At 35.4% G+C, this 15,737-nt stretch overlaps 3 protein-coding genes across 6 annotated transcripts in view; 2 read left to right on the top strand and 1 right to left on the bottom strand.

Annotated features, from left to right (window-relative positions):
* Positions 1–3,795, top strand: part of LOC108756466 (ATP-binding cassette sub-family F member 2) — a 4,809-nt gene extending 1,014 nt beyond the window's left edge. The window contains exons 3-9 of the mRNA XM_018500302.1: positions 611–1,014; positions 1,104–1,267; positions 1,359–1,586; positions 1,674–2,061; positions 2,141–2,332; positions 2,396–2,599; positions 2,682–3,795. Of these exons, the coding sequence (XP_018355804.1) occupies positions 611–1,014; positions 1,104–1,267; positions 1,359–1,586; positions 1,674–2,061; positions 2,141–2,332; positions 2,396–2,599; positions 2,682–2,825 (1,724 nt within the window). The 3' untranslated portion in view covers positions 2,826–3,795. The remainder of the gene's footprint in view (positions 1–610; positions 1,015–1,103; positions 1,268–1,358; positions 1,587–1,673; positions 2,062–2,140; positions 2,333–2,395; positions 2,600–2,681) is intronic.
* Positions 3,553–5,309, bottom strand: LOC108756468 (transmembrane protein 98-like). The gene is made up of 4 exons (XM_018500308.1): positions 4,882–5,309; positions 4,706–4,815; positions 4,152–4,284; positions 3,553–4,083 (listed from the first exon to the last, which is right to left on the bottom strand). The coding sequence occupies exons 1-4, from the start codon at positions 5,041–5,043 to the stop codon at positions 3,808–3,810; spliced, it is 681 nt and encodes a 226-aa protein (XP_018355810.1). The 5' UTR covers positions 5,044–5,309; the 3' UTR covers positions 3,553–3,807.
* A 277-nt stretch (positions 5,310–5,586) lies between these two features.
* On the top strand, positions 5,587–9,191 carry LOC108756467 (ubiquitin-conjugating enzyme E2 J2). 4 transcript variants are annotated; one of them, XM_018500304.1, is made up of 5 exons: positions 5,587–6,283; positions 7,300–7,534; positions 7,604–7,732; positions 7,816–8,073; positions 8,108–9,191. In XM_018500304.1, the coding sequence occupies exons 1-4, from the start codon at positions 6,159–6,161 to the stop codon at positions 8,026–8,028; spliced, it is 702 nt and encodes a 233-aa protein (XP_018355806.1). In that variant the 5' UTR covers positions 5,587–6,158; the 3' UTR covers positions 8,029–8,073; positions 8,108–9,191. The 4 variants fall into 4 exon arrangements, with proteins under 4 accessions (XP_018355806.1, XP_018355808.1, XP_018355809.1 ...); XM_018500306.1 differs by having other exon boundaries at positions 5,587–6,080; positions 6,131–6,283; positions 7,816–9,191; XM_018500307.1 differs by having other exon boundaries at positions 5,587–6,080; positions 6,167–6,283; positions 7,816–9,191.
* The last annotated feature ends 6,546 nt before the right edge of the window (positions 9,192–15,737 follow it).

The following is a 15,737-nucleotide window of genomic DNA, read 5'->3' on the forward strand; positions in this document are numbered from 1 at the left end:
TCTCTCTATAACTTTTCCACGCGTTTTAAAATAATTTATTTTAAAATAATAAATAATAACGATGTAAAGACTCTTAAATGTAAACGTAAATAAACAAACAAATAAACGGCGAAAGAAGAGTCAGTAGATTAAAAAAAACATTTAATTAGTTAAAATTATTAGGCGACGATACATGCACAAATACGGAACGGCGCATATAAATGTGTAAATGTATAAACATGTATAAAAATATATATAACAAGTTTCGGCTACGAGATTGAGCCCTCTTCAGATATAAAGCGCGAAAAAATAGACGATAAGTAAAAAATAGGTAAAAAACAATTCATGTCGCAATTAACATTAAACGTAAAGAAGTGAAATTCAGATGGATCTCAAAAGTACGATTGAGCAATCAAGGTGTCTATTGTCCAAGCCAGATCGCTAGACAAGACCGAAAAATAACTTATAAAATAATATTTATTATTGTACTTACAATAAGTTAAAAAGATCCATACATGCTCTATAAATACATATTTTATTTTTGAAACCGTTCTTATGATTACTTTATGCTTATGAACACTTGTATTTCATTGAACATTTATTAACATACATGCAATAAATATATTTACAGAGGCATTATGTCTGAAATTGGAGGAAGATGCCAGATTAAACGCGGATGCACGTTCGTGCACTGGTTCGCTGGCTTCGCATCCGCGCAGCCGAGATATAAAGATATCTAACTTTTCTATTACTTTCCATGGCTGTGAACTGCTGCAAGATACCATGTTGGAATTAAATTGCGGTAGACGTTATGGATTGTTAGGTCTAAATGGCTCCGGGAAGTCTACATTGTTGGCGGTGTTAGGAAACCGCGAAGTTCCTATTCCGGAGCAAATAGATATTTTTCATTTGACTAGAGAAATGCCTGCAAGCAATAAGACAGCTCTGGAATGTGTGATGGAGGTTGACGAGGAGCGCGTGAGATTAGAGAAGCTTGCTGAAGAATTAGTAGACTGCGATGAGGAGGATGCTCAGGTTTGTTTACAAAATATTTGTCTTCATGAAACATCTTCATGAAATAGGATGTTGACTTTTACTTACAAATTTACTTTACGTACACACAGGAACAACTCATGGATGTATATGAGAGATTAGAAGACATGGCAGCCGACACGGCTGAAGCTCGTGCTGCCCATATTTTACATGGTTTGGGTTTTACTGCAAAAATGCAAAAAACTCCTACCAAAGACTTCTCAGGAGGTTGGCGAATGCGTATAGCTCTTGCTAGGTATGCAAAAATTTTAAATATACATAAAAGGAAAATACTATAAAAATTTCTATTATTATATAAAACATTTCTTTTTGCATTTCTTTTACAGAGCACTGTATGTAAAACCACATTTGTTGTTGCTCGACGAACCAACCAATCATCTCGATCTCGATGCTTGCGTATGGTTAGAAGAAGAACTCAAAACTTATAAACGAATTCTCGTTATAATCTCACATTCTCAAGATTTCCTCAATGGCATTTGCACCAATATCATCCACGTCAATAAGAGACAATTGAAATATTACACCGGTAATTACGAGGCGTTCGTGAAAACAAGGTGAGTTGCAAAAGATATCGCTCTGATAAATCATTTCTTAAAATATCGTATTATTACTTTATATGTTTTCTTTCTTTTCGTTTTTAGAATGGAATTACTTGAAAATCAAGCGAAACAATATAACTGGGAACAAGATCAGATTGCACATATGAAAAACTATATCGCGCGATTTGGTCACGGCTCGGCAAAATTAGCTAGACAAGCACAATCGAAAGAAAAAACTTTAGCGAAAATGGTAGCGCAAGGTCTGACCGAAAAAGTTGTTAATGATAAAGTGCTAAACTTCTATTTTCCTTCGTGCGGAACAATTCCACCACCGGTTATTATGGTTCAGAACGTTAGTTTCCGTTACAACGAAGATGCGCCTTGGATTTACAAGAATCTAGAATTCGGAATTGATTTGGATACCAGAATTGCATTGGTTGGGCCAAATGGAGCAGGAAAGAGTACCCTGCTGAAGCTGTTGTATGGTGATGTACGTTGAGAATGTATATATTCTATTAGTAAACGAGAACTCAATATAATTTTGTTAACAAGATAATTTCGCGTTACAGTTAGTACCGACAAGCGGAATGATTCGTAAAAACAGTCATCTCCGAATCAGTAGATATCACCAACATTTGCATGAGTTATTGGATTTAGATATATCGCCTCTCGATTATATGATGAAGGCTTTCCCCGAGGTGAAAGAGCGTGAAGAAATGAGAAAAATTATTGGCCGCTATGGTCTAACTGGGCGTCAACAAGTACGTAATTTATAAAATAATGATATTTAAGAACGATGAATAATTGGATACGCTCGTATTTAGATTTGTCCTATTCGTCAATTGTCCGATGGTCAACGTTGTCGGGTTGTGTTTGCCTGGTTGGCTTGGCAAGTGCCTCATCTGTTGCTGCTCGATGAGCCTACCAATCACTTGGACATGGAAACAATCGATGCCCTCGCTGACGCCATCAACGACTTCGATGGCGGCATGGTTCTCGTATCGCACGACTTCAGACTGATTAATCAGGTACATGCATTTCCGTATGGCTTTGTTTTAATTCAAGAAAATTATAAGTTTTGTGGACGCATTTTATATACTCGATGTTTAGGTCGCTGAAGAAATCTGGGTGTGCGAGAATGGGGCGGTCACAAAATGGAGTGGCAACATTTTGGATTATAAGGAGCACCTTAAAGACAAGGTTTTATCCGACAACCAAAAGAGGCAGAAGGACTTGGCAAATCGGGGAAAATAATGGAGGCAGCGCTGCGATTTTGATTCACTTCTTTCTTTCCAGTGCACTGTACCTCCACATTTATAGGAATCTTTTTTTTTTTTTCGGAAAATTATAACATGTTAATCGGCACTATGTACGCTGTTCTATAGCGCATCAGTAATCGATTACATACTTAGTTAATTTATTGAAGTATTAGAGAAGGCCGAAATTAATCCTTGACAACCCGCAGGTTGTTGTGGCGCATTACTACAGTAGGAATCTAGAAATTTGAGAATTCGTGCATATTACAGATCAAATTTAAATAAATTATCGACAAGTTCTATTTATAATCATAAGTATATAGAAAAAGAGAGGACGAAAGAACCCAGTGATTTGTTTTTGACGATCAACTTCATTATAAATTCTTACTAATCTAAAACAATTTGATTATCTTCAAGAATATAAAATATTGTAACGTGTACAAACATATGCAGGTACGATCGATTATATAGTCCCAAAATACATTTTTATCCATGTACGTATATAAATAACTATGATAATGTAACATGGAAGACGTCATTTTCGTATATCTCTGTGTATTGTAAAATGTCGAAAGATGTCTTGGCGAATTTTCACCGCGTTTAAAAACGATTATTAAAATATATCCTTCACGATACTTTCGACGTGTGCTGTATATATACCTAATATATATTTATATGCATTCTTTTTATAATAACGATAATTGACAAAATACCGACGAGTTCCCCCCCCCCCATCAGTAATCTCGAACTTTGTTCGTTTTTGTGCCTTGAGATCAGCGATGATCCCATTTTCGCATAATTGCTATCTGATGCATGGTTCGAATTTACTAAACGCTATATTTACAAATCTAGCGGCCATATTATGTACAGCTTTCGTTGCGATTGTGTGACGAAAACAAAATTACGAGAAGCTAATCCGACGATTACAAATACTGTGACGACAGAGATTTGATTTCATCGCGAGATCAATCTACGTATACTCAAACTGGCGTAGAGGCTGGGATAGAGCAAGCTACTTCCTGGGCCAACGCTGCGTTTCTCAGCACCAATAAATGAGTATCCATGTCGTTCAGGGCTTGATCAATGAATGCCAGTTTTCTGGCTTGGCTCTTAGGCACGCCGTGTTTGGTCACCAATGCTAAATGGGTCACAGCTAATACTAGAGCTGCCACTCTAGCTTCCAATAATCTAGCGTCTAAAGGAGGATACAAACTGCGAACAACGTCATCTACACGAGGCGGTATGCGTCGGGCAACCTACGAATAAGAATAAGAACTGGTAAGAAGAATATAACACAATAATAATGTACAATAATCGCACTTACATCCACTATCTCCAGTGGAACAGTATTACTGTTGACAGTTCCAGCGATAGTAGTAAGACTAGCTGCTAAAGAATGACAAGATCGAAGCACTGCTATACAAGGTGGAGCTAAACCAGTGGCATCGTCAACCCATCTAGAACGCAAAAGTATCATCTTTCTAAGTTGCATAGTGAGAGTTTATTAAACTCTCACAAAGTTAATGACAGGAAGATGAATAACGCGAATGTTGCATTTTCATTAAATTTATTAAATTTTTTAATTAAATTTTTCATAACAGAGATATGCAGATACGAGATATCTGTAAACTGATCATAGATAAAAGTTACATGCAACGTTATTTACTATTTTTATTATTTCTTCGTCGTTATGAAGAATTAATGGAAATAGCAGATAACGAAATAATGAAATTACTGTAGCCAAAAAGCAGTTAACAAAATAATGAAAAAAAATACCTGTAGATATTTTGTATCTACAGGTGAATTAAAGGTAAAAGTGTCATATCGCATACAACATTATCTACTATTTTTATTAATTCTCCATTGTTCTCCTTTTACCTTTCAGCACCCGCCAACCACTCTTCACTTTCCCACACATCTAATCCCAAACCAGTGATGTTCTCTCCTTCGAGCAAATCAGAGCTCAGCTCCGCGGAATCCTTTTGATTCTGGAAACAATGAAGATCATTATATTTCTTGCCTAGCATCTCTGTCTCTTCTGTTACTAGACTCACGTAATAACAGCGTTGTCTACGACAGATAACCAGAAGCACCAGAAGAGCGCCGAGGAAGACAGCGGCGAGTGCACCCAAGGCGACCGCCACCACTGTTTCCATACCAGTGGCAGTAGTCGGTGGTCCAGCGTTGCTCATTGATATTGGTGAACTCATGGTCATACGGAATGGATTAAAAGATGACTGCCAATTTGACAAACCGAAGCGTCACGACGAGCACCCGGGTGGAGAGACAGGATCAACCGGATTTACATTGGCATCTAAAGCAAAATGTCAACAATCGCACAGTGATCGCGTCGTCATCCACTCTCTCAATGATGGGCGGTGGGAGGCGGCGACTGTCACGAGTCTTAAGCCCCGTTCACTGTACCAGATTAGCTACGCGACTCTGTTAAGAATTTAAAGTGACTTCAATCAAACTCCGATTAACCCTATTCGGTATCTTTTAACAACAGTGTTGTATCGTTAAATTGTCATTGCGCAAGTTCTTTTATCATATACGAAACATGCAAAACGACAATGTACTGATACTGGCATTAAGAATTATAGGATAGGAGCCATGATTGGTGAAGCACAATATCTGTAATATCAGTAACATAATGTTAAAACGTAATGTTGGAAGTGTAAAAGTTACTTGTGAATACGGTTTTTTTCTTAATACATGGAAAAAAAATTAGAGACAAATTATATAATACGTTACGCACGTAGCGTGGTAACCCTGCACTCGGAGATGAATTAATTCAGCCGATCTCGTAGTCATATGTTTCCCGTTGTCGCGCGACAGCGACAGCTCGCCGTGCTGTCAAGTTCCATTTCGACCGGTGGTCGCGCGCGCTTTCATTTCTCCGAGGTGATACGTCACTCGAGCGCGCTTATCAGGCTTATCTCATTCTCATCCAGTCCGACGCCCCTCAGCTCGACTTACTCGACGAACAGCTGAGTTTTTCAGGTTCCCGTGCTTATCGCCAGATTTGCACATCTTTATCGGTCCGCTCAACGTAACCCTATCTCGTGCCATCATACCGTCTGTCTCGGCCACGCAAGCGGGTTCCAAGGAACATTGCAGCGGTCAATTCCACGTGGACGCCCGCAATGCGACTCGAGGGTCGCGCAACTTGACGCTGAGAGGACGGGGACTGGGTAGTTGGAGCAAGAATTCGACCTGTAAACATCGCGTGGAAACGGGCTGAGTCGTTGAGGTGAGGTATCTGATTTACACCGAGCGGAGAAAATAGCGTGTCTTTGGCAGTATCTGTTTGCAAGTAACACTGGGCTACATGGTAAGGATGAACAGAAAGACCAACAGTGCGACGGCCAGATTGAGACAGGACTATCTGCGCCTTAAAAGAGATCCAGTGCCGTATGTTCTTGCGGAGCCAGTGCCTTCGAATATCCTGGAATGGTAAGTCTAACCTAGTTAAACGAGCTATCAAGTAAACACCGACATCAAATGTCATCCAAGAGTGTTTTCCATTTAGTAACTCAAATCAATATAAATATCATACTATTTTGACAGTTCAGTAAGTAACAAAAATAGAACGACATTTGTATCGATTTGTTTACTTTACATTCACAATAATATAAATATAATAATGAATTTTCACTCGCACTACATTGGATTAGTATATATATTGAAGGCTACTTTATGTATGATATCTAAATGCATTGGCAAATGGATTATAATATAATCAACATTAACAATGAAATAATATGTGTATATTCTATATTAACTAACTTGACAGTAATTTTTTATTGAATGCCCATTCTTTTTACATTCTGACAAGTGAGATTCAACTGAGTTTTTACCTATAATCTGCACAAGATCGAGATCGTGTGCTTTAGTGAGTTTCATAAATTCACTTTAAAAAGATTATAAACCTATGTTGTCATGTGATAACTTTTTAAAGTAAGCAAATAATGACGTCATTAGTCTGAGTATGAAATACAATCAGTTCACTTCAAACTTAGTTTCACTTGTGTAAATGAAAAACAACTAATTATTATTATTGGATATTTAATCATTTAAAACGTTTCTACATTTAACTTTGTCAATTTCATATATCGCTTTTATGTATGCACTAATCTAGCGTAATGCAAGCGAATGAATTTGCTATAACATGTTGTACATCAGTTAATACATAACAGTTAGTACATAATTGTTGTGAAATTATAACATTGAAATTATAGCATTTCGCAGAAAAAGCAGCTTCGCAATTTATGTATAAGATTCTTTAATATGATTTATTTGGATCCACTGAGGAAGAATAAGATCAATCGTATTAATAAATACAATCACTGCAAAGCTGTTTTTCTACTGAACACTACGATTAAATGTTATGTTACTGTCAGTTAGTATTTACTAACTAATCGTTAATCAGCTGTTTACGAATGATTTAATGTATGTCCTGCTTGTTTCAGGCATTATGTAGTCATAGGACCGGAAAAAACACCATACGAGGGTGGATTTTATCATGGAAAACTCATATTTCCAGGAGAGTTTCCATTCCAACCTCCTAGCATTTACATGACCACTCCTAACGGCCGATTTAAAGTCAATACGAGATTGTGTCTGTCCATTTCCGACTTTCATCCAGATACATGGAATCCAGCGTGGAGCGTATCTACTATTCTTACTGGCTTACTCAGCTTTATGGTGCATTCCTTGAAATATTTCGACAGTATAATTTTGAAAAGATATTTAATTAAAGTTTTGTGTTTACAGATTGAAAAGAGTCCCACGCTCGGCAGTATTAATACAACAGATTATGAGAAGAGACAGCTGGCTGCACAAAGTTTAGAATATAATTTGAGGGACAAGATGTTTTGCGAACTCTTTCCAGAAACTGTCGAGGTAATGAAGCTGTATTAATAACAGCATATTATAACAATTTAGAAAACTCTTAATTTGACATAATATTATTGTTGATCGATTAGACGATCAGAACGGAACTGGAACGTCGGAAAGAACTTGAGAAACAAGCGAGGCATCAATCCACTGCGTCTGAAGTCTCTTCGTTAATACGAGATCAGTTCCAGAGAGATCAGAGCCCACTGCACAGCGCACTGGCAAATCTCGTTGTCATCATTGGTTTCGCGGCGTTTGCGTACACGGTGAATTATGTGCTGAAGAGCATAGCTATGGAATAAGTCCGAATCAGAATACTATGTATTTCAAGCTACATGAGACAAAGGGAGAGAGAGAGAGAGAGAGAGAGAGAGAGAGAGAGAGAGAGAGAGAGCTGTAACAATCACCTACAATGACCTACATACATCCGGGAAAGAAGAGGATTATATGAAGAAAGAAGATATAGGTTATATTTGCCTATCGATCAATCTTTCAAATTCGTGCAGACCGCGTGGAACCGAGCTCCATTCGGTTCCACGCGGCTTGGAACCTTTGCCAGTAAAACTGTGGATAGTTTCATAGATTTTTATATCAAGGATTCATTGTAAGATACAAGCTGTATTATACTTGCAAATTCTACGCGCTCTAGCAATTAACGAATAATCTCTCAATTCGCATAAGACATATGCGCAAGACGGAACATATAATCGCAGTGGCTTCCCTGCCATTTTTCTTATCGGATTTGCTCTCTTCTGACTTATAAACATAAGTATGAGGAACCAAGTTTCTTCTTTGCGGTGCTGATATTCTTCCTTTTATTGAATTTTCTACACTTTTACGATTGATTATATTCAAATGCATCCAAAGAAGTGTGTGTGTATGTGTGCGTGTGTGTGTGTGTGTGTGTGTGTATTTGTGTGCGTGTGCGCGCGTGTATTACAACACATTAGTCTCGTTTACAGAGAATCTCTCGGATAGAAATGCACAAATTAATTGCACTTCGCAATGTGCCAATAAAACTAAATCCAAAATTAAAATGCAATTTCGATAAATCAGATTATGCTTCGCAGCCTGACTCATTCTATTCATGGAATGAGTCTACATTTTGTAAATATGTGATAAGGCCGAAGGCGTTATTGCGTTCAAGAGCGTGCTATTAACATTATTGTTTTATTTTTATTAGACATAGAAACAAGAATAAAATGATGCAATGGCATGATAGCGCGCTCCCTGAACGCAACCAGAGATAAAATAGGTATCTCTACGCCATTAATGTAAAAAAGCGAATATAGCTATATCCATCATGTCATCGGTGATTATTTCAACTTCCTTAAAAACTTTACGATTGATGTGTTTCTCTGTTTAGGCATTAAAATGGCTCGTAGTATTATTTCTTCGTGATTTTCTTCCATTTGAATAACATTTCTTCCTTAATTGACATGAAAAGAAACTTTTATATTTCAAGTAAATTTTCACTCTTCCATGACTTTTATCGTGTAATATTGAAAATATAATATTGTGTAATTTCTAACTAAAAAAAATTAAACTGAACTATAATTCGAATATATTAAAAGTAGATTAGATAATTCTTTTTTCTTTTTTTTATACTACATCGATAATCTCTACCAACAATTTGTTAAATGGTAAGATAGTTGTTTAATATATATGATATATTGAAATGTGTATGTTTTTTATCGGAACTTACTTCATTATCTATATCTTTATTGGTTAATTTCTACGGGCCATGGATTTTCGATTTTATTGAATATTCTTTCAAAAGATAAGACCATTTCAATTATGCTTATATATATTCTATTCTACCATCATATATGTAAACATACGCGTATCGTAATTATTAAATAATTACGGCGAAATGTAAATATCAATTATGTTATTATTACGGTAAGCGTGTGGAATATAGTTTACTTACCTGAGAAATATCATGCATTCCGAGACTGTCTTATCGAATCAAATTAACCAATATCCATTCAATCCTTTATTGAAAAAATTCCATTACATATCGTAATTAGAAACTGTATGCAATACATTTCAGAGAATTGCGCAAAGATGTGGATTAAGCGTTGAAATTTTAGACAAGTGGTATCAGTTTCAGAGCAAGTTGATTTTTTTTGCAACTAACAAACGAGTCTATTATTAATCGACGAAGACATACAATTCCGAAAGTAAAATTGCCTGAACGCACCGATTAGTTGCGGTTTGCCGCTCAAAGAGACTCCTGTTACAAAGAAATTTCGCAAACGAGAGGAAGCTCGTCTACGACTTATCGTCGGAATACGAATGAAGAGACAGCGAGCATTCTCTCGTGGTTTACCGTTCCGGTAAACTGTTAGAATCCCAACGCTGAATGCCTCGTTGTCCGGGTGCGCTCGGGAGGAAGGATACGTCCTGTGAACCGAGCCCGCACGATCTTGTCGAATATCGTGTTTATGCCTCCTTACACCGGGCCGCAGATAAATCCGAGGCTTTCACGACGCTCCTCTCCGCGTTAGTGACTGTTTATTAACTCTTTCAGAGTCCCTTCCCTGACTGTGTATGTTAACTTTTCGTTTTAGCTTCCGTTTAAACTGCCTACGTCTTCCCCGCGATTTATCTATATACGTTTCGTGTCAAACTTTATTAGTAAACTTCACGGTTCTAATATCTTAGAAATATGAGGCAATTGTTTTAAATTGAGTGTGATGCAGCGCAATAACTTTTCAAATAATTTTTCTTAGATACTCTTTTTACTGTAAAAGAATTTACTAAATCTTGATACGTACTTCTTGGAACAATAAGTAATTAAGTTACTAAGTAAATATTTACTTGTAACAAATAAATATTTACTCAACAAAAAAAATAGTTAAATTAATGGTTTTGGTATCAAATAAATATACGTTTACATCTAGCGAATATTTACTTAGAACTTAAACAAATATTTTTTTAATTAAATTTATGTTTTCAGTGTATAGATCACGCATCTTTAATTTTTATGTGTTTATTATCTTATAATTTTTAAATATTTTATTAAACATTTAATTATTAAATTATTTAAATATTTTCTAAAATATAATTTTTAGATATAATCACATATTTATATTATTTATATTATTAATTTATTGATTAAATTTTATTATATCTTAATACCCCGTTTTAATATCTGTCGACGCTCAGCTCCGCTTTTATCTGGCAGCCGATTCATCTTTCTTACGCCAGCGGTGAACCGGCCGGCACATGTCGCGAACGTGATGTTATTTTGTATCCCATCGTCGCGTCCGTATGATCCGCTTTAATCCGTGAAAACATCCCGCAAAAGAAGCAAACAGCAATTTATTCGACCGCATAATAACAAGGAAGTCGGCCAGCCGCTTCACCATCGAGAAGTCGCATCTGTAATCTCTACTCTCAGCTGGAACACCCTTCCGCGTCAGTAACGCGTCCGCCCCCTTGACGTGTAAATCATTGACAGAGGCGCCAGGACACTCTCGGTTTCGCTTCGAATCCTGCGTAAATAAGATGCACATGTCCGCGGCAGGATATTGGACACGTATAACATATGTATATCTGTGATACGCGTTTATTAAGATCGCTTTTGGCGGTCGTTTCCACAGTTGAGAAAATGGACAGCCGAAGTTATTGAACTAAGGGAGACAGATGCGACGGTTATCGCATTTTCCCTGTAAATTTATGTATCTCAAAATAGAATGCGCTCTTCGAAGTGATTTCCAGTATAAAACATATATGTTTTATAGGAGAAATTAATTAAGAAAAATACCGAAATACTCCGCTCGTATCAAACTTCTCGACGTTTTTGTCGTTTCGTAAAATTAATTCTCTGTTAGTGATTTGAAATTTTCATCCTTCGTTCACAACCTGTGTTTTTAAACTTTAGTACAAATTTTTACATTGCTATGGATTGCATAAAAATCTGAAAAAAAAAATTGCAAATACAAAACAAATAATTTGACTTATAATGATTTTATGTAGATAAATGATTATATTTTCCTGCAATTTTAGATCAATAACTTTTAAATGAATAAATTAATCCAAATAAACTTTTGCACGAATATTTATTACTTTTTTATCAATATATGTTTAAAATTTGATTTAATTCTTAATGCTATTTTCCAATCAAATAAATATTACAAAGTGCGATTTTACGTAAAAAAAAAAAAATCAAGACTAACAAAAAAATTAATTAACTTTTAAACCAATAAGAGAATTGTACTCAAATTTTATACACAGATATTCAGGCGTAATAGAATAATTTATGAAATTTGTATAGTTTTAACAACGTTTTGTAAACCCAAACATTCTTAAAGTTTACACTGAAAAAAAAGTCTGGTAATAGCTACCAAATGTTGAGTGAAATAATTTCAATCAAATGTCCGGTTAATATAACAAAAAAAATTTTACTTTTAAATATTTAGAAATAAGTATCAAAAACATATAATATAATATAAGCAAGTGTTTGATCATAATTACTAAATATTTAGAAAAATAAAATTATTTACATTAACTAAAATACTTAATTAAAATTATTTCACTCAATATATTTAGTAGCTACTACCAAACTTTCTTCTCAGTGCAACATTGCTGGTAGAGGATTAATTTGCAGCCGACAGAATCTTGTCGAATCAAAGTGCATGCGTCTCGAAGTGTTTACCAAATTTACATCTCTGCTAAAATCGCTATCGATAACCTGACGACTTCCAGTTCGGCCGTAGCGTCCGTTTGATACCGGAAACAAGGAAAATGAGGACTCTCCCGCGAGGGTGATTTAGGGTGTCGTCAATCGGGTCGGAATGGTTCGTGGAATCATTTTACGCTCTCGGTCCCCAGTGGGTGGGACAAGATGCGATTTCAACAGGAAAGAAAAAAAAAGGAGAAAGAGAGAGAGAGAGAGAGAGAGAGAGAAGGGAACGGGAACACGACCATTGAAAACCGTCTCCGGGATAATTAACTGTAGGGACGACCTCATTACGCGGCTTAATGAGCTGCCAGCGGCCGCGTCGTGTCCATATCGCGGTGCTGATACTTTTTCGAGTTTCGGGAGAACGGAGTGGAACGTCACAGTAAAAATTGCTTGTACCGCGGCAATGATTTATCATGACTAAGGGCTGGCGCGACCTGATTTGTCAATTTAACAAGCCGCGCCTTGTCGCGTCTTGAAAAACGAGACAATTAGTCCAGAAAAATAAATAACAATTATAAATTTTTACGAGACATTGTGCACTTAATCTCGTATATAAAATGAGTAATAACTTTTTATGCCAAACGAGTTTTATTTATATCCCCAGCAAATATTGCGCCAATTAACTAATAGTAACATATATGTTATATAATTTTCCATTCAACAAAATAACTGTAATATAACACATGTTGTATCGCAAGAGTTGTATATTTTTGAGTAGGAAATTTTAATTAACACAGTTATGTTACTACATATTAGTTGGTATTTACTGAGATCTAAATTTATTACTTATGAATTACAAATTCGCCGGACACGTATTCGGGTGAAAATATCTATTTAAACAACTAATATATCATGTCATATTGCTAAAAGGAATGGCACAAGATATCTTATTTTCTTTTTCCCAAAGATATTAACAAAAAAATTATGTATCATGTAAAAGTATATTAAGTATATGACATTTTCTACATGATATATTTAAATATCATGGAGAAAAACATAACAGCACGATAATGATCTTAGATTTTTGTCAACACTACACTGGAAAAAATGTCTGATTATAGCTACCAAATGTTGAGTAAAATAATTTCAACCAAATGTGTTGTGTTCAAGTAATATAATTAAACATAATTTTACATTCACACAAATATTTAGTAAATATTAGGAAATGATATTACCAACGATAAATACAAATAATAAATATTTATAAAGGTAAAATTATGTTTGATCATATTACCTAAACATTTGGTTGAAATTATTGGACTCTAATTTTTTTGGAGCAATGATAAAACTAATAGTTATATATTCATTTATTCTATTTTATATTTTATACACATTACATGTATATATCATTATGCTCTGTACGAATCCTATATATATCATAGAACATTATGTATAATATATTTTTTATTTTTTTAATAAAGAAACTTTAGAGGATAATTCGCTTAAAACACAAGCATCAGCTTTCCGCAGAGAAATTTTTCACCTTTCTATTTCCATCCGCGGCAATGTCTCTCAATCCACGTTCATCGCGAACTTGTACTGGAATTAGCACAATGATTCTCCAAGTACCTAATCACCTGATCCATCGTAGAAAAGAGAAAGAGAATTCAGCCATAGAATTTAGGTTTATTACCGGCGATAAAACTGAATAATGCGCGCTATCGAGAGAATTCAGTTCTATTCAGATATAAATACGTATACATACTGAGGAACGTATGCAAGGGGAATGCACGCAACCGCGTGGCAGCCACTAACGACAGGCGATTCATCATCCCGGAGAAAACGAAAGGAGTGACAGAAATCGTGGTGATTCAGGAGGAAAAGACAGGGAACAGATGTTTATGCCGGCGACGTCGCCCGTAACACCTTCGGCCGCCATTCTCTTCTCCCGTCGAACGTCTATCCGTTGCAGCTACATGAATTTATATTACAATATTATAATACATAGGAAACAAATTATATATGTAACCTGATTTTTTATTTTTACTCCAAATTGATAGTCGACCAATTAAACTTTATTTAAAAATGCCCCATCAAAATATTGTATATACATAAAAAAATAAATAAATAAATAAAGTTTATGATAAATGCAGTTTTTTCAAAAACTTTCGAAGAATCAGATTTATTATTAGCTTGCAAAAAGCTCAGAATAAGAAAAAAAATAGATTATTAAAATTATGAAAAGTGAAGTTAATGCTACTTTTTTTTTTTCATTGTTAATATTATGATTCAGAAATAAGACACTTATCGCGATTTCTTTTCTTATCAAGACAACGGGAATCGGATTGGAACTACGAGCGTGGAGTGATTCGAATGGAAAGCCTGACCTTTTCTCTCTCTCTCTCTCTCTCTCTCTCATGCATTTTCTTTTTTCATGGTGATCCTGGAAATCTGAGAAACCGCCTAAACTAAACATAGAGCGGACCCACCGCGCACCCAATGACGCTTTATTTACGAATGCGTGAGGTCGATGGAAATCCTTCCAGCGGCTCCAGACGCCGATTATACCAGAGTGAGCCGCTTTTACGAGTTCTGATGTTTAATGTCATCGCGTTACGTACGCTGCTGTTTTTTGTACCTTGCCATTGCGTATACAAGCCGTTGTAGGTCGGATGACGGTCGGTACAAAACGCAGACGCATACGTGGAGCCTTATACTGCAGCAATAATCCTAGTTGCCCTTTGTGCCAGAAGGGACGAAGATCCGTTCATTAAAGACAATGAAATAAGTCATACTAAATAATTTTGATCAACGCAAATTAGATTAAGGAGATTAAGGAAATTAAATTAGCTTTAATGAAGAAACAACAGAAGTAATTTGTTTGAGAATATTCACATAAGTACACTTAGACCGATGTTTATAGTCGGATTTTAAGATAGTCTTAAGATGTCACAAATCAATCAGAAATCAGTATTAATATCTTAGATCATTACTTAAGACGATCTTGAAATAAGAACTGACTTTGAATATCGGCCTTAATTAATGATGCTACATTCGGCGATAAAATATTTCACCGCAAAATATTTAGATTTTGTTTGTCTCCTGAATCTTCCTCCGCCGATTATTTAGAACCGATCTGATTATCTTTCAATATAAAAGATATAAAAATTTTAAAATATTTAAGAATTAAAAGAAGAATTGAAAAGATTTTTCAATTTTTCTCTTAATTTAATAAATACCAATTAATTAACAATAACATAATATTATAATTTCACACTCAACGATAAATGTAACATAACAATTCATAACAATTAAACTGTTAAATGTGAAATTATATTATTGATGTTATGTTACTGTTTAATAGAAAGGTTCCTTCAG

This window comes from Trachymyrmex septentrionalis, unplaced genomic scaffold (genome assembly GCF_001594115.1).
Source record: "Trachymyrmex septentrionalis isolate Tsep2-gDNA-1 unplaced genomic scaffold, Tsep1.0 scaffold127, whole genome shotgun sequence".
NCBI lineage: Eukaryota > Metazoa > Arthropoda > Insecta > Hymenoptera > Formicidae > Trachymyrmex > Trachymyrmex septentrionalis.